This window comes from Protopterus annectens, chromosome 5.part0 (assembly GCF_019279795.1).
Source record: "Protopterus annectens isolate FY-2018-M chromosome 5.part0, PAN1.0, whole genome shotgun sequence".
NCBI classification, from domain to species: domain Eukaryota; kingdom Metazoa; phylum Chordata; order Ceratodontiformes; family Protopteridae; genus Protopterus; species Protopterus annectens.
The window spans coordinates 205,887,795-205,910,542 of record NC_056735.1 but is presented as its reverse complement, the minus strand read 5'-3'; the positions used below and the strand labels follow the sequence as shown (position 1 = coordinate 205,910,542).

At 41.1% G+C, this 22,748-nt stretch overlaps 1 protein-coding gene across 1 annotated transcript in view; it reads left to right on the top strand.

The window, feature by feature from the left end:
• Positions 1-22,748, top strand: part of LOC122802144 (glutamate carboxypeptidase 2-like) — a 1,578,923-nt gene that overhangs the window by 942,900 nt on the left and 613,275 nt on the right. Inside the window, exon 8 of the mRNA XM_044071823.1 lies at positions 7,104-7,197. Within this exon, the coding sequence (XP_043927758.1) occupies positions 7,104-7,197 (94 nt within the window). The remainder of the gene's footprint in view (positions 1-7,103; positions 7,198-22,748) is intronic.

Below are 22,748 nucleotides of genomic sequence, written 5' to 3'. Positions count from 1 at the left end.
GAAGGAAAGGAACAGGAAACTGTGGAAACTCTGATGCAGTCAATGTTGAGGAGTGATAGGCCAGTGAGTTTCCATATGACAAAACAACAGATGACACAGGATGAAATTGAAGATAATGTGCCACAGGAAGATGCTATAAAATCTTCTGTAGAATGCCCACTGGAAATGGAAAACAAGGGATGTGCCCTCAGTATGGAAGAAAAGGAGTTAAGAGAAGAGTTGCTTGATTTAATAGGTAAAGACAGATATATCAAGATCAGTGAGAGAGATAGATTGCAGAAGGTTAATAAAACCCCAGAAGTGAGAAGCTTGATAAAACAAATGAACACAGTAATTACCACTGTCCATAGAGACCCATGTGATATAACAGAAGTAAACAGAATATATTACTGTGCTGCTAAATTAATAACTGATAAAGTTCTATCACAGGAACATAGGACAGCGAGGGAAAAGAGGGGGCAACAGCGAATACCATCATGGAAATATTGAATAGAGAAAACTGTAAAGCAGCTAAGACAAGAAGTGTCATTGTTAGAAGATTATAGAAGAGGGAACAGATCAACAAAAATATTAAGAAAGATAGATGTGATAAAAACAATGCGCAGTATTAGAACAGACCAGGATCTATTATGCACTATTGGAGAATGCACTATTGGAGATAAACTAAAAATTTCAAAACAGGTGGAAAGACTCAGAAGATACGAAGATAAATATAAGGGAAAAGCACAAAATAAGCAATTTACTGATCACCCAAAAAAGTTTTATAGAGAATTGGGAAATAAGGTAAAAGGAATTGATAGACCACCGAAAAAAGAGGAAGTAGATACATTTTGGAGAAGTATCTATGAAGATCCTCTGGAACATAACAAAGATGTTAAACGGATAGAAGAAGTAAAAGAAAGAATAATAAGTTTAAAGGTACAGGATATGAAATGGGATGAAATAACAGCTAGAGAGATTGAAACAAAGTTGAGAAAAGCCTCTAACTGAAAACCATCAGGCCCAGATGCAGTACCTAACTTTTGGCTTAAAGTATTAACTTCTTTACACTAGGATATAGCCATGAGTAAGAACTATTTATATGCACACCCCAGACAGACACCGCACTGGATAACAACAGGAAAAACAATGCTCTTACTTAACAGTGAACCTGCAAGCTAACCTAAAAATTATAGACCAATAACTTGTCTTCCGACGACGTATAAGCTATACTCTGGGATTGACGCCATCATTTAGAACAAAACTCAATTATGGCAGTAGAGCAAAAGGGCAATAAAAGAAAGTCATATGGAACAAAAGATCATTTGTTGTTAAATAAAGTTGTAATGGAGAGCTGTAAGAAAGGGAAAAATCTAAGTATGGCATGGATTGACTATAAAAAAGCATTTGATAGTATCCCACATTCATGGATAAAAGAGTGCTTAAAAATGTATAAGGTACATCCTACACTGATTGATTACATTACAGTAACCATGAAACAGTGGCAGACTACTTTGCAATTAAACCATGATAAAGGACAGATTATTATCCCAGGGATAAAAATCCAAAGGGGGATATTCCAGGATGACTCCCTGTCACCGTTGCTATTTTGCCTTGCCATTACTCCATTAAGCTGTTTACTTAACAGCTTAGGTCATGGCTATAATTTGGCTTCTAGAAAACAACAAAGTCTGACGAATTCTCATCTTCCCTTTGTCAATGATTTAAAATTGTATAGCTCATCAGATGAGGAACTGAAAGCACAGCTGCAGGTTGTCAAAACTTTTTCAGGTGATATTGGAATGTCATTTGGTCTTGATAAATGTACAAAAGCAACCTTTAAAAAAAGAAAATTGCAGCACCAGGAAAACATCAGTTTGGGACACGAATGTGATATAAAAGAACTTGAGCAAGAGGGGGTGTATAAATACTTGGGAATTGATGAAGGATCAGCAATAAAACATGAACAAATGCGAATAAAGCTTAGTAAGGAGTACTTTAGAAGACTTAAATTAATCCTGAAAACAGCATTGACACCTAGGAACAAGATCCAAGCTATAAGTCAATGTATACCAAGATTATATATTCCCCATTCTGAAGGAGGGATGGGCCTCCTTGAAATTGATTACATGTATAGATCTGCAATTGTGGGACTCCACACATATCTACTGACCTCACAAGATCCAAATGTGGTGAAAGTTTTGAAACATGAGGAGAATAAATCCAAGATGACATCTATGCTTAATTTAGCAGAAGCATATTGACATCAAGCAGGAATGGAAATCAAACCAGAAGTGGATAAAAACCAGGTAGCGACTGACTGTGCTAAAAAACAAAAGAAAGAATATAAGGTGAAGGACCAGATGAGAAGGCAAGAAATGTGGAAAAAACAGATAGGTGCAAGTATAGAAAACTTCTGGAAGAGCCTTATGTTGATCAAGAACAAAAGCAGGAATGGTTTAAGGAGAGGTGAATTTACATCAAGAAATTAAAGTTTAATATTGGCAGCTCAAGATAGTGGGCCTACGTACACGCTGGTTTACGAAGTCCACTGAACATGTGGGAGAAACAGACATATGTAGGTTTTGTGGAACCAAATTGGAAACAGTCACACACCTTATTGCTAGTTGCGACTCTAGTGGCAGAGGGACTGTATACAGAAAGGCATAATAATGTGGCGAGATTGTTACACTGGAGATTGTGCAAACATTATGGTATCGAAGTGGCTGAAAAACACTGGAAACATGAGCCACAGAGAATCATAGAAAATGATTGTTTACATCACATGGGATCAACCAATACCAACAGTCGAAAAGATAGATGCTAGAAAACTAGATATAGTGGTCCAAGAAAAGAAGACAAAAGTAGCATTGATCATTGAAATCGCCACACCTTGTGACTACAGTGTTTTGCGTAGAGAGAGACACAAAGTCATAAAATACCTCGATCTGCAGGCAGAAACAAGAGCCATGTGGAAGAAAGATACCCAGACAGTTCCGATAGTTGTAGGAGCAACTGGTCTTATAAAAAAGAATTTACAATCGTATTTAGATACGTTACCAATTCATGTAACACCATACGAATTGCAGGAGGAGTCATTACTGGGCACATTGCGGGTGCTGCATAGAGCACTTTTGGCTAACATCAAAGAGTGAAACAATACTAATTTCATGAACTTTAAATGTACTTTGACTTAGGAATGGGGTCCATTCCCGTCATGGTATTAGAAACCTAAAAGACTTGGAGAAATTTAAAAAAGTCAGTAAGGGCATAGGTAACCATAAGACTCTCAACCCAAGTCATTTCATATTTGTCAAGGACAGATCTTGTCTAGATAACCTATATGACTTCAAAAGAAGATACTGTAGCAAAGGATGAGGCATATCAGTGCATGTCTAGACTTTACAAATGAATTCAACATTGTCTCTCACTAATAGCATTGAAGATAAGCTCTCTGAGATAAATGAAAATCCCTCTGTAAGACATTGGGTAGCAAATTGACTCACAAATAGAGATCAAGAAATAAAGGTTAGCAGCTCTATTACCTCCAAAAGACTTGTCACTAGCAGTGTACCCCTAGGGTTTAGTCCTTGGGCATTTACTTTTTGAAAGGCAAAGATAATATTAAGGGTTTGTGGCTGAACTTGGTGCCATCATAAACGCCCCAAAGGGCACCATGATACTGAAAGATGTGTTGTCACAGACAAATATATGTTAAAACCATGGAACAAAACTAATGCCAAGAAATGTCTAATCATATCATTCAGCAACCCAAGCATTGTTCCCATGTAACTATCACATTAATAGCACATTCCCCTGAAAATTGATCCCATAGTTAGGAATTTGGGAACGTATGTCAACAATGAACTGTCCTTGAAACGCAATGTGTCCACAGTTGTAAGGAAATAATTTTTTTATTGCACAACTTTTATTTAAAAGTATGACGTGCAGGTTCAAGGATTTAATCATTCCACTGTCATTGACATTCATTAGGCCAAATCATCGAGTGTAATGCCCCTTTCCGTATGTACTTGTCCAAACACTTGTCACAACTGGAATGACCACAGTGCTTCCTCACTAAGATTATCAAAGGCCTAAGTCATAAAAATTGTGCTAACCTTCTCAAAACCTTGTCCTTCCTTTTGGTATCGTATAAGATATTGGAAGTTGACCTCTGCCTTATGTGTATTGCTTCAGCAGACCCAATCCTGTCACACCTATTACACATTCACAGCTTCAATGGTGGCATAAACACCCACTCAAAGACTTGCAATCTCTTTTGCAACATAAACAGAACATATTGAAGGGATAGGTATATATCAAAGAGAATTCTGCTTCTGTAGAACTGTCTTCCACTCCACATAAAGCAAAATGTTTCTCTTACTCTGCTCAAATGTAATTTGGACAAATGCATGGATATCTATAAATTCATTCCTGATTTAGCACCCTTATCCCTCATGTATAGGGGCAGTGTGTAAATATGCCAACATATACTTGCTCTGCCCATCTCTGGGTTATTTATACACAAAATATAAGGGCTAAAAAAAAAACATGGGAATGTAAGGCTAAGCTTCTCAAGATTCTCACAGATCAATAATTTAGTGAGTACTTGTAACCCTGTAAAAATGATTAAATAAATATTTATATAGGCAGATGCATAAAAATGGGTCTACTTTATTAACTTGAACGTTCAAAAGTTCGAATGCATAAAAATCGACACATATGCATCGAACTCTTAAACGTTTGAAAGTTAATAAAGAAAAAAAAATACGCAGAAAAGAAAAGCTGTAGGTAGGGGGGCAAGCCCCCCTGCACCCCCTACACCCCCCACTATTTAAATATACCAACTCCGAGATCGCACTACATTGAACTAAATGGAAATCTCCACCTACAGAGATTTCCATTTACAGTTATCCACAGCTTGCACTTTCCATGCATATGGTTCGATCCATATGTATTCGCGGTTTTACACTTTTGCGTAAATAAAGTAGACCCCATAAAAATACATGGTAATGTGGAATTTGTAGTAAATACATTAAGATTTTTAGAATCTGCAAATGTCAGGACCTCCATGAGTACCCAGAAAAAAAATAAATGAATAGCTGCTAGTAATAGCCTTGCATTTGGAGTATGCTGTATCCACGCAAAGTAACCAATACAAACAATAACAAATTGTGACTCAGCTGGTGTATCTACACATAGTTGTAGCATTTGCATACGAGTGGCTTTTGTGCCATTTTGTCTTATCACAGGTTGTTAAATTGCTGTGATATTTTTTTTTTTTTTCATTTTTCTGGGGGGTTTTTTTGAGTGGTCTCTCAGTGGTGAAAAAAATCGGAGTGACTCGTTCTTCGATGTTTCAAAGGAACGTAGGGAATCATCACCAAAACTGTATGTAGTAAGATATGTAATAGCAAAAAACTTACTAAAGACCTCCAGAGGCAGATATTACAGATATATACTAATAGAATATGAAAAACATGCAGAATTATGTTGCACCAGGCATGTCCTACTAAATGGAAAAAGTCCATTTGTACATAAAAATATGAAGTGCCATCTCAGTCAGTCAGTTTCCATGTGATCCTAAACTAAACTATGCAAGGCACATGTTTTTTCCCCTTAGATGTGCCACAGTCAAGGACTCTGGCATCACAAACGAGTGAAAAGGCAGAGCTATTGCCCAGAAGTGATGGGTTAAGAAGTTCCTTATGGGTATCTCAGTATCTTCACCCACTTTTATGGAACCCTTCTATTCCTCAGAACCCCAACTTCTTAATCAAGCCTGTTTGTCCCTACTGCAAGCATGCTGGCTTAGCAGTTCTCTCATTTATATCTTGGAAGACACTTTTATTTATTGGCGTCACCTCTGCATTAAGGATCTTTAAGCACTTGACTCTCTTGTTACAAGGAACATTTTTGGTCTTTCACAACACTCAGGTGCCCCTTAAGACTAACCCACTTTTGCTGCCCAGATTGTTGTCAGAATTGTCCTTAAACCATTGGTTTATAGGTTCATAGATTAGTACTAAGCTAACTGCCCTTGCGAGCCATTTTAAGCCTAGCCAATTATTCCTTGTGAGACTCAAACCCTGCACCTTGTGTTTGTAAGGCAAACACCTTAACCATTAGGCCACCCTCCTTATTTCCCCACTGCTTTCTTTTTGGTGAACAGCTGAGACAGTTGTGCCCTTTTCATGCTTTGCCAGCTCTTCACAAAAGGCTAGGAAACTTCCAGAGCTTGCTTTCACAACTTTTGTCACAGGATAGACATCTGTGTCCCATGTCACAGCACTCACATTTTTACCACATATTATTGCCTGGTGTGTGATTCTGGAATTTTCTTGGCCCCTTGCTGTTCCAGGATTTGGTCTTCTGCGCTCTTTCCTTTTAGCCATTGTGCATCTCAGTCCTACTTGGAGGTGACATTTTCACAGTTTGAGGTTCTTCCAAAAAGCTACCCACTTAAGAAGACCTCCAAAGGCAGATAAGACAGATATATACTAATTGAATCAGTTAATCTAAATGGGGGGCTTTCTGCAGTAGCTGCTCATTAACCTTCTAGTGTTCTACTATATCTGCACAAGTCCCTGCATTCAACTACTATTTCTAATGCTACAACGCCAAAGGAAAGCAAGTATGTATTTATATATAATGAGGATCAAACTGAGTAGTACAGGGGCCAGTACGTTGTTCTAGCCTGGCTTATGACACCATGGAAGGTGCTGGCAAAGGAAGTATGTGCTTCTGAGCACAGAGTATATTCAAAAAAAATAATCAGAGCTGTTGACAAAAGAGGAGGAAAGCTCACCACTTACAACAACAGAATTACCCCTTGCACATTTTTCAGTTATTGTTGCAAGAGTCTGAGGCAGCCATCATACACTCTCAGGAAAACACAGCAGCTGATTTTTGGTTTAAAATGATATTACTTTCCTTTTTTCTTGGCAGTCATTATATATCACGTCTTTTCAATAATCTGAGAGCAAGATAAATTTCTGTAAAACTTCCATTTGGAAGCAAAGTGTATTATTTCATGAGAACATTTGTAAAAGTAATGTTAGTGTTAAGTGTGGCAAACATTAATAGATATGCACTAACTGTGACACGTGTTATTACCTCCCCAGAATATACTTACAGATGTGCTGCAGATAAAGGAGCTGGTCTTCCTAAAATCCCGGTTCATCCGATCGGTTATGATGATGCAGTTCAGCTACTGAGGTAAATATTTGCTTAATTTGTAAGCGTTAGTGCTTTGATTCTTCTTCCCCAGCTAGTCGACTGGTGCTAACAGACCACATATAATTGTAAGTTTACTTACTGCAGTTGTGTATTCTTTGACCTTACAATGTGATATTTAACCTGTAGCTGCTGAGAGGGCATGTTACTGTATCTCCAGGATTATGGTACCATAAAGAAACTGTTTTCCAACATTTTTGGCTACTTTTTAACCTACAAGGCAGATAATGCTTATTTGCTCAGGTTAAGTATTTAGTGTCAACAGATAATTTTGCCAGCTGTTAATTTATATTGGGTATATACTTGCCTTCTGAACATGAGACTGTACATTACTCGCTGCACCTTTTTCACTTTTCTAAACAACCAGTTTTTTGTGTAACCAAATATATATACTGTACACCAAATAAAAAAAAAATGTACCAATTCGCCACAAATGTATATAAAATAAGTAGCCTCAAATCATCAAAGAAGAAAACTTCAAAAATTAACACAGGAAAATAAAACAAACAAAAAAATCCAATAACACTTTGAACCCCGATGCATATTTAGAGTCCTTACTTAACATAGTTCCATAACTTATGTTCATGCACGTGCATTGAAGTGACATTTGGGACCATCTTCCATGAGTGGAAAATGACTGACAGAAAAACAAGCAATAATCCAAAGCCATTCTGATTTAGACAATTGGCATGCTGAGCCCCCCCCCCCCCAATCTAAAAGCCAGAATCAGTCCTGGATAGCTTCTACTGTCCTACCCATACAACATTAGTAGCAGGGCAAGCCCTTACCATGTGCTGATAATCAGTGTCTCTATCGATACCTTTCCCCACCCTTTTCCCCCAAATTCCCTACTCCTTTTTTGTAACAATAGAAATTCTGTCTCACCACCCATTCAGCTGTAATGACATAACTAGTTGCATCCTTGGATTAATTAGGCTTCCAGAGTACTCAGACAGAAAGCTGCTTACCCCCCCCCCCCAACACACACACACAATACCTCTCAACCTCTTTGAGCAGCAAATCTGGACAAAGCCATAAATAATGGGGGGGGGGGGGCAAAGGCCCAAAATAGGGAAGAATTTTAAATATTGCTCTTACAAACTTAGAAAGTTGATAGAATAACAGGTTTTATTTTAGCATGAATTTTCTGAAGGGTATGAAGTCTGCAACTCAAATATCTGGCATTATTTTCTGACTCTAATCTTTAATGACTTGACAGTGATTTGCCAGAAAACCACAATTTTATGAAAGACGGACCAAAGATATGAAGCAAAAATCTAGACAGTCTGTGAAAATCTGTACAGTTGAGAGGTATGACACACACACACACACACACACACACACACACACACACACACACACACACACACACTGGGTCAGAACACTGTTAAGACAGCCTCACAGAGGAAAACATGCAGCTCTATAGAAGGACTGCAAACTCACTCAACCAGTCTCTGGGAATTTTTGGGGTTCAGACCTTCTACTGTGAAAATAAAGTGGAATTAAGACCACTTAGAACAACAGTAGTAGAATTGGGGACTAAATGGGGGAGCAACCACAGACTGTTTTTTTTTTTTTTTTTTGATGAGTAACAAACAGGAGTTTAGTAGGGCTGGGTGACTGAATAGTAGTGATACTGAAGTCCTTCTGCTATTTTGCAATTTTCCTTTAGCTGTGCATTCCTTGTGGGTCTCCAGAATACACTGCAACTTCTACCCTGTCTGTACCGTGCATTCATTTGCTTCTGTTTGTGCATCGGCTAGCAGCTACTGCTGTGCTCTGACCGACCTTTGCTGGGACTGGATTCCAGATGCTGTGGCAGTTCTGGGTTTTACATCCTGATTACAACAGTGCTGCTGTGAGCAAAACTGATTTAGCTAAGCATCTTCACCAGCCCTTGTACTTAATCCTCTTAGCTGAGAGCTGACTTTGTCTATGCAGTGCAAAATGGCCAAAGTAGTACTTTAAGTTCACTGTGCATCTTTCATCCATGTCTTTCTTCTATATGCCTGGTACCTCATACTCCCTACTGTCTCCTGGTCTTTTGTTTTGTTGCAGACCGTCACCAATATAGGTCTGCATTCCATACTGATTAATGTTTTTTTTCTCTTGTCCTAAAAACACCAACATTCCTACATCACAGTCTAAGTAAAAAAAGCACTACAACATTACAGAGATGAAACAGTACAATGTATCCTTAAGAGAAGGTTTTCACTTACCTGTCAACTTCCTGTCCAGCAGATGCAGTAATGAATTCAGCACAGTTCCAAAGTGTCTTTGTCATACAAAACAGTAGTCGCTGTATTATGGCACTCCTTTCAAACCGAATGACAAAAAGCAGTACTCAAATCCCCTATAGAAGTACTCTTGCTCCAAGACACACACACTCATCACATGCACACACGACTGGTGACACATAATATGCAAAATACAGACTGTATAGCAACCCGTGATTTCACAGAAAAAACACTGACATGTTCTTACTGTAATACTGAGACACAAACCATGGCTTTGCATTGCAGGCATAGTAAACCTCAGTATATGCAGCATTTACTGCTACCCCACTACAAATTACATTTTGAAAATATGGTAGACACCATTAACTCTTTGTTTTAATAACTGCCAATCTGTGTCACAGAACAGATAATAAAAGGTTATAATATGCAAGCCAGGACTCTGATTTGCTTTGACATACCAAAGATATGCAGTGGGCAGACTGGCAAATCTAAATTTCTGCTAGGGCAAAATAAATTGGCACAGTTTGCCTATTGTGCAGCTTTAAGCATGTCATTTCTTCATGACTTAAGAGGTAGGAAATGGAGCAAAGAATGAAATTGTGGAAGGCGATTTTAATGTTAAAGGTGTCCCAGTTATTGACATTTTGCATGGGAGGACCACATTTAATAGGAGAAACAGGATGAATTTATCTCAAGTGATAGGGGTCAAGATACTTTTGGAAGACATGAAGGAGGTAATCCAGTTTACATAGTATGAATCACTTCGTTTTTTTTGTATATGTCCTTTCATGGATAGCCCAACATCCGGCCAGTAGACCAAAGCCTTTATTACCTAGTAATGTCATATGTCAGACGTATGTTCCCTGCACAAGTGTAGGCATAAAGGTGTCATACAAAGCTCCCCAAACCAAAACTTCATTGACACCAGTCCAAACACCGTTATCATAAGTTGGTCTGAATGCCCTTCACTTTGCTGGTGATACTGAACCTTCAAGAAAAGTACCTCATTTGGGTTTCTTTTTTTTTCTTTTCTAGTGAGATGTATGTCATCCAAAAAAGGGAAATGTCAGTGTGGGAGGCAAATTCCCTGTAAGGACTGCCATGATAGGTATCTGTTTTGCTTAGGTGCATCTCACAACTACACTCAGTATTCCATCTTTCAGGCTTTTCTACCTAAGATTTATGTAGTCATCTTTATTCCCCTTCCATATTTCTTGAGAACCAACATCTTAAGCTGTTGGCCCAAGGTACTATGGCAGAATCTGCTCACCCTGAGGTACAGCTGCCACTCAAGAAGGCAGCCAAGAAATCTAGACCTGAGCCTGCTGCTGTCCTGCTTCTCCTGGACATCTCTCTTGATGTGGATGAGAACTTGGAGGACAGTCTGGTATTGCCATTGGAGTCCTCTGTCGTGACCTTTTCAGAGGCCGGCATGGAACCTGCTTCTCACATGTCCTTGGAAGCCTTGCAGATGTCCTCCACAGATGTTGAGGATGAATCATGGCTGATAATATCTGAGGGGTCTAAAGGGATTTTTCAGATCCTTATTAGGGAAGAGGTGCCAGGTATTTTGATCAAATCCAGCCAGGGGTCTGAACCATAATGTTTTAAGGCAGACATCCCTTTAAAGAAAGACAAAAGTCAAAACACGTGGTGTCAGCTACCAGAGATCCGCAAAGAGAATCTCAGGACTTCACTCAAGGCTTGTTCAATACTTTGATGGCTTTAAAATGTCTTCAGGAAGTTTTGATTCCTACTCCCCCTTGGTCGCCTACTCCCATATGGGCAAAGGACCCTGAGTCCTCAGATGAGTATTCTGACTATGGTACTGACTCTTTAGTCCACTCCTCTTAGTTGACTTCTCCTTTAGACTATGGGTCAGAGAAGGAGAAAACTGTCAGTCCTGATTCTCCTTTGGAGAGACAGTCCTGTGTATGATGGAAAATTTCAAATGGGATTGCTCCAGGAATCAGACATCTAGAAAAGGTATTATGAGTTGTTACACATGGGCTCTTCTAAACCTCCAGCTAACCCTTCTGTGTTGGCTGCTCTATTGGATACCTTCTCTGCTACTTCCCAGGCACCAGACTCCCAATCTCTGGCTTCTAAGAAGCCTGACAGGTTCTATAAGGTGCCAGATGCCTACAAATTCTTGTAAAAGTGCCCTTCATCTGATCCAACAGTGATTTCTGTGTCTACAGATAAGCCTTCTAGACTTTTGCTCTCTTCTAAGCTCCTTCACTTAGTTAAGGAGAGTAGAGACATTTAGAGGATTGGTAAGAAGGTATGCACTTCTGCTACTTTAGCCTTTAGGGCTACAAATTACCAGACCTATATGACAAGATATAGTTTGTCTCTTCTTTCCCATATTGGGAGGATTGTCTCTGATATGCCCGACTTTGAGGGTAAGGCTCTGTCCTTGTTCGGTTCCATTTCTTAAGTTGCCTGTCACTCTATAAAATGCAGCTATAATGTGGCTGATGCCTCCTCTAAAGATGCTTCCTTCGTTCTGTGATAAAGCACTAATCATGTCTTTGCCTTCAGGCCTTGTTAGATGATGATAAGGTGAAACTTCTGGTTGCTTCTTTGGATTACCAAAATTTGCTTGACAGTGATGTGTCAGAGCTCTTTAAGACCTTGCAGGATCAGGGTAAGGTCATGAAAGATTTGAAGCACATCTTTGTTTCTCCCATTGCCACATTTCAGAGGAACTATCGTAGTAAAATTGCATTTTTATTAGACTGTCTAAACAGTCTTCCAAGGGTTAAGAGGACTCCTTGGTGTATTTTTGCTTACAACCCTACTCAAATGCTTAGGCCCCAAAAGCAATCCTTTCCTGGCAGGTCTGCAGCCATCTGACTTTCTGCACTCCCTTTATGTTGGTCAAGTTCCCTTATCCCTCAGGTTTCCTTGGTCTCTCCCAGTTTGGAAAGGATCAGCACAGATTCTTAGGTTCTATCAGTTACCCAGCAGGGTTAATTTATGGCCTAAAAAACCCTCCCCTCCTTCTCCAGTATCCCTCAACCTGCTGCCGAACAGCTTCCTCATTTTCCATGAGTTTTGCAGTGTCATCTGGTTCCAAAGACTGAGAGGGGTTTAGGGTTTTATTCCAGGAAGTTTCTGGTCCCTAGGAAAGAGTGGTCTTGGAGACCTGTCCTGGATCTTTCCTTTCTGAACACCTTTCTCAAAGTACCATCCTTCAAAATGCTTTCTCTTCAGACTCCCTTTTTTCTGTTGCTACCCCAGGCCTTTCTGGTTTCCCTAAACCTAAAGGCTAGCTACCTTAATATTCCTATCCACCCTCTATTCAGGAACTTTTGGTATTTCTCTGTTTCTTCCTTGCATTTTCAGTTATCCGATTTGCCGTTTGGCCTTTCAACAGCATCAAGGGTCTTCACCAAGTGCCTAGCTTTAGTAGTCTCTTTTTTTTGCAGATTTCAGGGCATTCAAGTATGTCCATATTTGGATGATCTTTTACTTCAGACTCCATCCCAAACCAAGCTAATGTGGGATCTTTACTTTACCTATTGTACAGCCTGTGGTTCACTGTCAACATTCAAAAGTAAATGCTGACTCCATCTCAGGATCAAATATTTCTAGGCTGCAGGATCTAAACTGTTCCAATACCAGCCTCTCTTCCCTTCTCCAAGGTTTTGTCTCTCACAAGCTATTTCCTTTCCCTGCTTCCACTGTCCTGTCTCCTGTCCAGGGAGTTTCTCCAGGCTTTGGGGTTCATGGCCCCCTCCATCCCCATGCTATCCTGGGCCAGGCTTCATATGACAAAGTTTCAATGGTACCTAAAATCAGTATGGTTTCAACGCTGCCACTCACTAGAGCATGTGGTCCCTCTACTGCCTTGTCTCAAGCTACAGTTTCACTGATGGATTCAATAGATATTTTTCAATCCAGGTGTTTCTCTCCTAATGCTTCAGCCATCCCAGTAACTCTTCACTGATGCCTTAGTGCTGAGGTGGGGAGCTGCTTTAGGCACCCTGATGGTTCAGGGCATTTTGTCCCCTCAACAGAGGGCAGATTACATCAACACCATTATCAAGAAAATGAAGACTCTCATTTTGGATCTTCAAACATTCCATTCGCGCTGGGTGACAGGTCCCTTGAGGGTTTATACAAACATCACTACAGTCATGTGGTACATCAACAAGCAGGGGGACATGAGGTCTTATGTCCTTTGCAGGCTGGCACTCCAAGCCAGGAGAATAGCCATCAGTCGCAGGTTGGCCCTACAGGCAGTCTGCATCCTTCAGAGTTCAATCTTATGGCAGATTATCACAGCAGGTCCAGGACAGAACCTCAAAAATGGATGCTTCACATAGATGTGTTCCTGGACATAGTTTATTGGTGGGGTATTGATCAGGTAGATCTGTTTGCATCTCCTCTGAACAAGCAACTCTCTGAGTTCTGTTCAGAGTCCCAAGCCCTTTGACTTAGAAAGTGGACATCATGTCTTTCTCTAGGAAAACAGTATTCCTGTATGGCCTTCCTCTTCTTCCTAAGGTTCTTACCAAAATTGAGAAGGACTCTCAAAATATTTTGCTGGTGACTTCTTTTTGCCCCAAACAGCACTGGTTTCCCCTCTTATTCCATCTGGCCAAGGTAATCATAACAGGTTACCTCACCGCATGGACCTTTCTTAGACAGGACAAGAGATCTCTCCTTCACCCACATTTGTCCAATGTTCAGCTGATTCTTTAGATGATAGCTTTTGATTCCTTCCCAACACCGATTTTCTGAGGATGTGCTTAAGGTCCTGAAGAAGGCCTGGAAATCCAATACCAAAAAATCATGCATGTCCACATGGAAGAGATTTTCTGCCTGATGTCTTAAACATCACCAGGATCCCTTTTCATTGGGGGTCCTCTTGGTTCTTTCCTACCTGTGTGAATATCTACATGCTGGCTTGACATATTCATCAGTGAAAGCTCACTTGTCAGCAGTTTCTTCCTGTCTGCCACTGACTCCTCTTCTGATCTCTAGATTTGAGGTGAAGCAACGTCCAAAAGGCATCTTTCATATCAGACCCCCAAGAAAGCCCGTTTCTCCTTCTTGGGACCTTAATTTTGTCCTTGAAAAACTGACTTGGGCTCTTTTTAAGAATTTTGTTGCTGTTTTTTGCAATATTGTACTTCCAAGACTGTTTTAGTGGTTGCTTTAACCTCTGCCAGAAGGGTTTCCGAACTCCAGGCCTTGATGGCGGCCCCTCCTTTCTTATTTTTTCATAGAGAGAGGGTGTCTCTCTGTATGAATGTTTCTTTTATGCCCAATGTGGTTAACAAGTTCTCCCTAATCAGTCTATCCAGCCTTCTTTTTTCTTCCCTTCTCAGCAATCTTGTAGTGAGAAGGTTCTTCATGCCTTGGACTTACATAGACAGCTCAGATATTTAGACAAAACAAAGGCCTTTCCTAAAGGAAATAAGGCAATTTCTTTTTTCTATTCCTTTCATGGTAAATAGCTGCCACCTTCCATTAGGGAATTCTACTAGGGCAGTGGCTTCCTCAGGGATTTTCTAAAAGGATTTAGACACCGGTTTTATCCTTGAAGTTGCTACTTGGTTCATTTCACATATTTACTAAACATTACAAATTGGATGTCAGTTCCATAGTCCCATAGCAGGATTTGCAAGGGCTATCCTTCATGGGTTTGTGGAGGGCTCCTCTTTACCTTCCTCCTCCCCTCCTTCACAGAAGCTTTCATACTGTCCCAGAGATAATGCATACTGCAACAGTGATGTGGAAGCACATAGTACAGTTCTGTAAAATCTTACCATAACAGTAGAGGTCCTTCTCTTCACTTACAGTATTCACTCCCTCTCTCCTTTTCATGCCTTTTCCATGGGTAGTATTTGCTTTATGCCCAAGAAGTTCGTATCCTTCCTTATTCCTTCCTTTTTTCTGAATGTACATGTTCTACTTTCTACATGGAGGACTTCAATTCTGGTTTGGAGAGTGTTAGACTGTCACCTTTATGCCCTATGTTGCGTGGGGAGTATATATATGATGCTTCTAGGTAATAAGGGCCAGATGTTGGGCTGTCCTTGGCAGGAGATTCCAGAGGTATGGGCTGCTGCAATAGTGAAAATGACATCTACTGATCTGATGATGATTGTTCAGTCTTCATCAAACCTGTGGGGGTCTCAGTTCCAACCTCGGAACCGACTCGGCCATTAGCAAGCTAAAGCTTCCAAGATAGAGCTTCTCCCAACCTACCTACACTGCCTCACTCCTCCCAGATACCTCAGATCTCATTTGATGCACATCAACAAAGCATCATGGTCTGGTTAGAGCTCCTCCATGGGTGCCTTTTTCCAGCGTTTTTTTCTTCAGTAATCATAAGTGCCCTTTGGCCAGTCTTTCTTTAAAACCTACCCAAACTTTCCTTTTCTAAAATTAAAAAAAAAGTCTTCTTGTAGTTTTCTACTGCATTTGTCATCGCTCCTTTTTTGTCCTCTGTCTTCCTTTCTTCTTTCCCTTGCCTTTCCTTTACAATGTCAGAGAAGTTTGGCAATTGCGCTTCCTGTGGGTACAAGATCCCTGTATCTGATGTCCACAGGGAATGTGCTTATTGTTTGGGTCCTGCCCACCTTGAGGTGGTTTGTTGTATCTGCAAGGCCTTCCTTCCCCAGGCCATTGCAGACAGAAGAAACAAGCTGGTCCTTAAAGGCCTTATTCCCCCTCCTTCTCCAGCTGCTGCTTCTGTCTCAGGGGCTCAACCTCCTGCCAAAAAGTCAAAGGAGGCCAGGGATCCTAAAAAATGGTCCCTAGACCCCTCTGTCTTAGTTTTATTGGAGCCTCCTAAAAAGGCCCAAGAACCTCGGAGTACAGTCCCTCAGCTCTGATCTCTGCAGCTATCTCTCCTCCACTTGCCCTGGTCACCTCTTAGGGGCTGGAACTTGTAGTGCGGGATATATATCCTCAGGATGCCTCTCCCAGACATCACTCCAAACCCTCCTCTGTTTCCTCTTCCATCAGGTCCTCTCTGATCCTATCTCAGAATGAGGTGGACAGATTGATGAGGGGGTTTCTTTGTATGCAGATTCAGATGGGGTCATTACAGCTCTGCCCCCTAAGAGATCTGTGAGCAGAGCTTCCCCCTGCAAAATAGTATCTCCTCCTCAGATCTGGCCAGCCATTTTGGAGCTTCCATATCTGTTGGTCCCTGGGGCTGGTTTGTCGGGTCTGATAGTCTTTATTTCTTCGAGCCCAACTGCTTTCTTGACTTGCTTGGTTTTGACTATGTCAGGGCTGGGTGCATCTCAGAGCTGAAACCTTGCCGTTGAGTCCGGGGGAGACGTCTTCAATTCGGAAGTTTTTGGAGTTGTCGCTTCCCCTCGGTGCCTCTGCATTTGACAGCTTGGCACCGAATCCCCCCTCGAAGTGGAGGGCTGCTGGTGAACTGGGGACAGTCTGTCCCTGGCCCTTCAGGAGTCTGGGGGTCCTTAGTTGGTGGAGAGGTTCCTCTCCACTCCTAGGAGACTTCTGGTTCCTATAGTATCGGATCCACACCTTCCCCTTATGAGCTCTGCACTGGAGACCTCACTTCTGCCACCAGAGCAGCTGGCCCCTCAGGGCCTGCAGTCTCTTCCACTTGTGGAAGCCAAGACATCTTCGTCACCTCCCTAGAGTGCCCCACAGAGGAGGCTTCTCAGAAGAAAAGGTGCAAAAGGAAGACACCTAGATTCCCCAGAGGAATCGCTTATGATAGACTCTGACTTCGAGGAAGGGGAGAAGTCCCCTAGATCTCCACCTAATGTCTCTGTTGGAGACATTTTGGAAATCCTTCATCAGAGAGGTGGTTGGTTAGCTTGCTCCAAACCCCACCCCAGATGAGTTAGTGTTCCTGGAGGCTTTTGGGACCAGTCCATCTACATCCTGGGTGTCTCCCCTGCAGACCCCTAGTGGAACTAGTGTCTGCAAGGGTATGGAAGGAAGCAGATGCTGCAGAACCGATACCAACGAGAGCTGATAAAGTTCTCAGTGCTGCTCAGGATAGACTCCACTGGATGAAGACTATTCCAGTAGATGCCATGGTGGTTGCGGCAGCCACCAAGAAAGAGCTTGCCCAGGAAAGATCTACTGTCCATCCCCCTAACAGGGTGTTTAGGGCTATCAACAGATTTAGAAAAAGGGTCTACACTTCTTCCACATTTGCCCTCAGAGCATTGAACTACATCTCCCACTTTACAAGGCTGCACAAGGAATTGCTTAAGGAACTCTTTAGCTCTGGCCCTGAGTCCATGATGGCAGAGGAATGGAACTCCTTCTCCTCCCATATGGCCAGCCTGCAGTCCATTTCCAGTGCTTCCATCAGGCTCATCTCTCACACAATTAAGGGTACCTCTAGGGTGGCCGGATCCTGCATTGCCATTCCGCGTCATGCCTGAATGTGGCTGTGTGATTTTTGCAGACCCCTTTAAGGCATCATTTGTCAGTGCCCCCTTTAATGGTTCCTCCCTCTTTGGACTGACAGTATGAGACACACTTTCTTGCAGCGAGAAAATTGGGAAGACCCTGTCTGCCATCAGAATCAGCTTCCCTACCCTGCTAAGATCCTTCTCTTGGAATCAGCGTGGGGGAAAGAAGTTGTGGTTCAGAAAGTCCTAGGGTCCTTTCCAGGATGCTCAGGGATATTTTTTCCCAGGGGCAAAGGGGGAATAATTTGAGTGGTAGACACTGCTGTGATGGCAGAGGAGGTCCACTGAATCAGAGGTCTTAGGATTCTCCTTCAGAGGAATCCTTGCAGCATTTCTGAAGCATTGTCTGACTATCCATCTCCGGAGGCAGTTGGGGGACATTGCTCCTTGCACCTAAAAGCCTGGTTAGCCATCATGAACTACCAATGGGTGCAAGGAATTCTAATCAGAGGTTACTCCATTCCATTTTTAAACCTCCCCAAGTCAAAATAACACCTTGTTAATGTTCCACCCAATCAGAGGGAGGCAGCTGCATTGGAAATCAGAAAGTTGCTCCAAAAAACAGTTATCCAGGAGGTCCCATCAGACCAACTCAGATACAGGGATTTGCTCCAGATTCTTTTTAGTTTCAAAGAAAACAGGGGACCTCAGGCCTACACTGGACTTAACTTACCTGAACAAATCAGTGAAACGCACCAAATTCCGGATGGTCACGATTCAGTCCATCCTTCCCTTTCTTCAGAAGGATGACTGAATGTGCTCAATAGACCTGAAGGATGCATACTATCATATCAAAATGAACATATGCTCCAGAAGGTACCTCCATTTCAGGCAGGAAGCCAGTCACTATCAATTCTAGTTGCAGTTCCCACACTTGACTGCAGGGATCCCATGTGTTTCCTTATGTGGGTCTCACCACAGACCCCAGGCATGCAGGTATTCCTTGACTGGACACAGCAGCTCACCAGACTGCAACAATCCATCTACTTTTGCAGGTATATACAAGTCTCTAAGTCTTACACAATACCAGAAGTTCTAAGAGATCATTAAGGTAGAATTGCAGACAATTGCACACAGCCACAATGATCACTTTAGTCTTCACCCACCATTTTTGCAACCAGTCTAACAAACAATTTTCTGCATATTTCTCCAGCAAGGATTTGTTGCTAATCATTGCAACTCCATGGCTCCATTCTGCCTCAATGCAACTTTCTCCTCGTACACTACTCCAACATTACAGCTACTTTCTACTTACTTAGCAATGGTCGTGTTCTAATAACATGCAATGTCATCCTGCACCAATTGTCATTGTCTCATTGAAATTGTCATTTGTCATTTTGTTGCTCCTAACCTGCAGGTTTCACGTGCATACCATCCCTCCCTACTCCCAATTTTGTTCTCCCACCATTCCCATTGCCACACTGCCATGGAGGGCATTATCTGGGACAGTGAGTCTCAACATTCTGGGACAGCCAGGGGGGGCCAACACACTCAATGAGGGGCCAGGATTGAGGGACACACCTGCCATGACACAAGCAAGCACTTTGCAACTTCTCTCTCTAGGGACAATTGCTTCTCACTTTCTACATCTTAGCTTTGTCAAAACTTATCAACAGACAAGGTGGAACCAGGTGTGTTTCACCAGGTAATGAGAATAGTTGTGTGGTCTCAATGAGTGTACCAAGCCAGGCTGTGGTGCAACACACATTCCAAGGGAGCACAGCATACTCACACCTTCCTAGCATACAAGTACTTACTGACCTCCAGCAGAATCAGAATCAGAGTACCTCAGTCAATCGGTACTAAACTAACAGGTCATCAATTGGAAGTTTTCCTGTCTCAAATCTCTTCAAATACAACCTCCAACATTTCACTTTGCTGAAACCCCACAGGGACAGTCACTGGCAACAACAAGGAGAGCAGGCACTTCACCTGATCCCCTTTGGACAGCCACCTGTTCCTCTTTGTGTCAAACTCTGTTCCTCTGATTCCCAAATTTCTTCGCAAAGCTCTCCGTGCCAAGTTTCTTTGACCTCACGCAAGTGGGTTGGCTCTCCTGATCTCCTCATCCTCTTTGCCTTCCATGGATATGGAACCCTCTTCCTGTAGTCTGTCTCACCCCTCCCTCTGCCCCACCCTTCTCTTCTTTTCCATCCAGAAATTACTACTCTTCTCAGACTGCATCTATTCAATGACTACTCCAGGCTTTCTTCCCCAGGGTTTCTTCTTTTGACATCCAGAAAGAAGCTTTCCCCTTTTCCCTTTACCAAAGGAAGTAAAAAAAAAAGGTGGAAGGTTTCTTTTGTTGCAGCACTTAGCCCACCATCCGTGCCCAGCATCACAGTGCCCATTTCATAGTGGGCTTCTTGGGCTTGGGGGCTTTTGGCAGTTTGGTTTGGCTCTTTTTATAAAATTAGCAAAATTTCTATTTTCCATATTGGAGAAAATGCTTAAATTCTCCTTAGCTTCTAGGAGACTTTGTAACTTTCTTTTCTTCTTCTATCCTATCAAAATCAACATCCCATATTGGTTTCTCCCTCATATTGGACACCTCCATGACCCCACCTTCCTGGTAAAGGATTATTTAAAAAATTGTCTTGGAAGACAGCTTTCTGATAGCTTACTTACTAGCAAAGGTTCATTGAAAAACTGTCTCAAGCCAAGTTTTATCTCTCTATGTAATTCATGTAAAGAGGTCATAAATTTTTTATTTGCTTCCCTCTTTCTTACCAAAGGCACTTACTTCAAAAACTTAGTAAAACAATTGATTAACCTTCTTTTTCTGAAACCATCCAAGAATAAGGGAGAATGTGTTTTTTTTTTTACCTTCATAGACAGTCACAGTTTTTACCTAGATAGAACATGAACAGCTATTTGGGGCCTTCTCAGATGAAAAAAGAAAGCTGTTGTGTCTGTCTAATTGCGCTTGCGATGGTTGTGGGATTGTATTATTTTATTTATTCCAATGTTCCTGTTCCTTTACTCTTCACCTAAGTATTCCATGATGTTCATTCACCCACATCAGAGGCTTTTGGTCTAGGATTTATTTGTGTGGCTGGCTGCTTTCATGGGCAAGTTTTATTTTTATTTATTTTTTGCATAAACTTACGCTAATTATAAATAGGGCTGCTTTGCTTTTTGTACTGCAGAATATCCTCTGGAATATCCTTCCCCAGATCTGTGTAGCTAGGGGGTCTCTCTGGTCTCTGTCAGAACTGAACAAACACAAACAGAAAAAGATAAAGAAGTTAGTAAGAAGTTAGTAGTCCATCTGTGTTGTCCGCTCATCTCATTCTCTCCCTCTCTCTCCTTCCCCCTTCCATTGTATCTGTATCTGAAGATTGATATTGATAGAACCTTTGTTCCTTTTTGAGTGTTCTTGTCTATCTCTTTAGCTTTATTATTATTAAATATATATTTTTTTCTATGCTGGGAAAATTTACAGCAAACTTGATCTGAGGTATCTGGGAGGAATGAGGCAGTATGGGTAGGATGGGAGGAGCTCTAGCATGGAAGCTTTAGCTTGCTAATGGCCAAGTCAGTTCTGAGGTCAGAACTGAGACCCTCACAGGTTTGATAAAGACTGAAGCACAACAGACACACAGGATGAGCGTTATGGTGACATAACTTCTTTTTGTAAAAAAATGTCACAAAACTGTACTTTCTGCTCATCATACTCTACAAGTCACTCATCATTGAGGAGCGTGCCCTCATTTGGGGTCTTAAAAAGTTCATGTTCCTCAAAATTCCACTTTGAAAGAGTCTGTCACACATTTCAGTGTTAGGAATTTTTTAAGTGAAATCCATAGTAAATAGAAATGAATCATATTACTTCATTAAAGGATCTTCTTTATAAGTAAAACCAGCATATTTTAACCATCCTATGACCTTCCTAGTTGAAGTTGTTAGTAAGCCATTAATATGTGTTCCACATTTTGCCCATTTGTTCCACATTATGAAGGCAAGTGTTCCTCATTTTGGAGATGGAAGGTTGAGAGCTGTGTGCTGAATAGGTACATTCGATTTTGGCATTGTTAACTGGTGATATAATTGTTTTTCATACCTGTCCCATGTCTGGTTAGAGGTGAAATAGCTGGGCACGTGGCAATAAGAAAAATAATGTAGATCAAAATTTAGTCAAAAGTATCAGGGGAGGATAGCCAAGCTGTAGGGTCTGGTAAGGTGTACAGTAGAAACAAATGTGGAAGGGAGGAGAGAAATTGAAATGCAATGGAAATGGTTTCACTGGTTGCCTTAGTGAATAAGAAGCAATACTGGAAGAAAAAGAACATGACTGCATAAGGTATTAAAAAAATAAAGCATTTAATATAGCAAGGCTTGCAAGTTAATATTCAAAAGAAATTAATTGATTCTAAGCCTGTAAATGAGTAAGCATTAGTAATTAATCTTTGTGGAATTGCAACCAAAACTCAAGACGGTAAAGGGACTTCTGGCATGATGTTAGTCTATTAGCAGACATGGCTGCATATTGTAATTCTAAGACTCTTAAGTGTGAGCCCTGAAATTCTGAAAAATGAAAAACAGGGACAGTCAAACATCACTGTTCCTCCTTAAATTTTTTTTCCAGTGGGCTAACCCTCCCAGTGCACCCAAAGTGAAGTGAAAGTCTCCCCCCAACACACACCTACAATATATATATATATATATATATTTATATATATATATATATATATATATATATATATATATATATATATATTTATATATATATATATATATATATATATATATAAATATATATATATATATATATATATATATAAATATATATATACACACACGCATGTGCCAACTCCTATGATTGCTATCCCTGTGAGATAAGGGAATGCTCCCAGAAGTGTCTCAA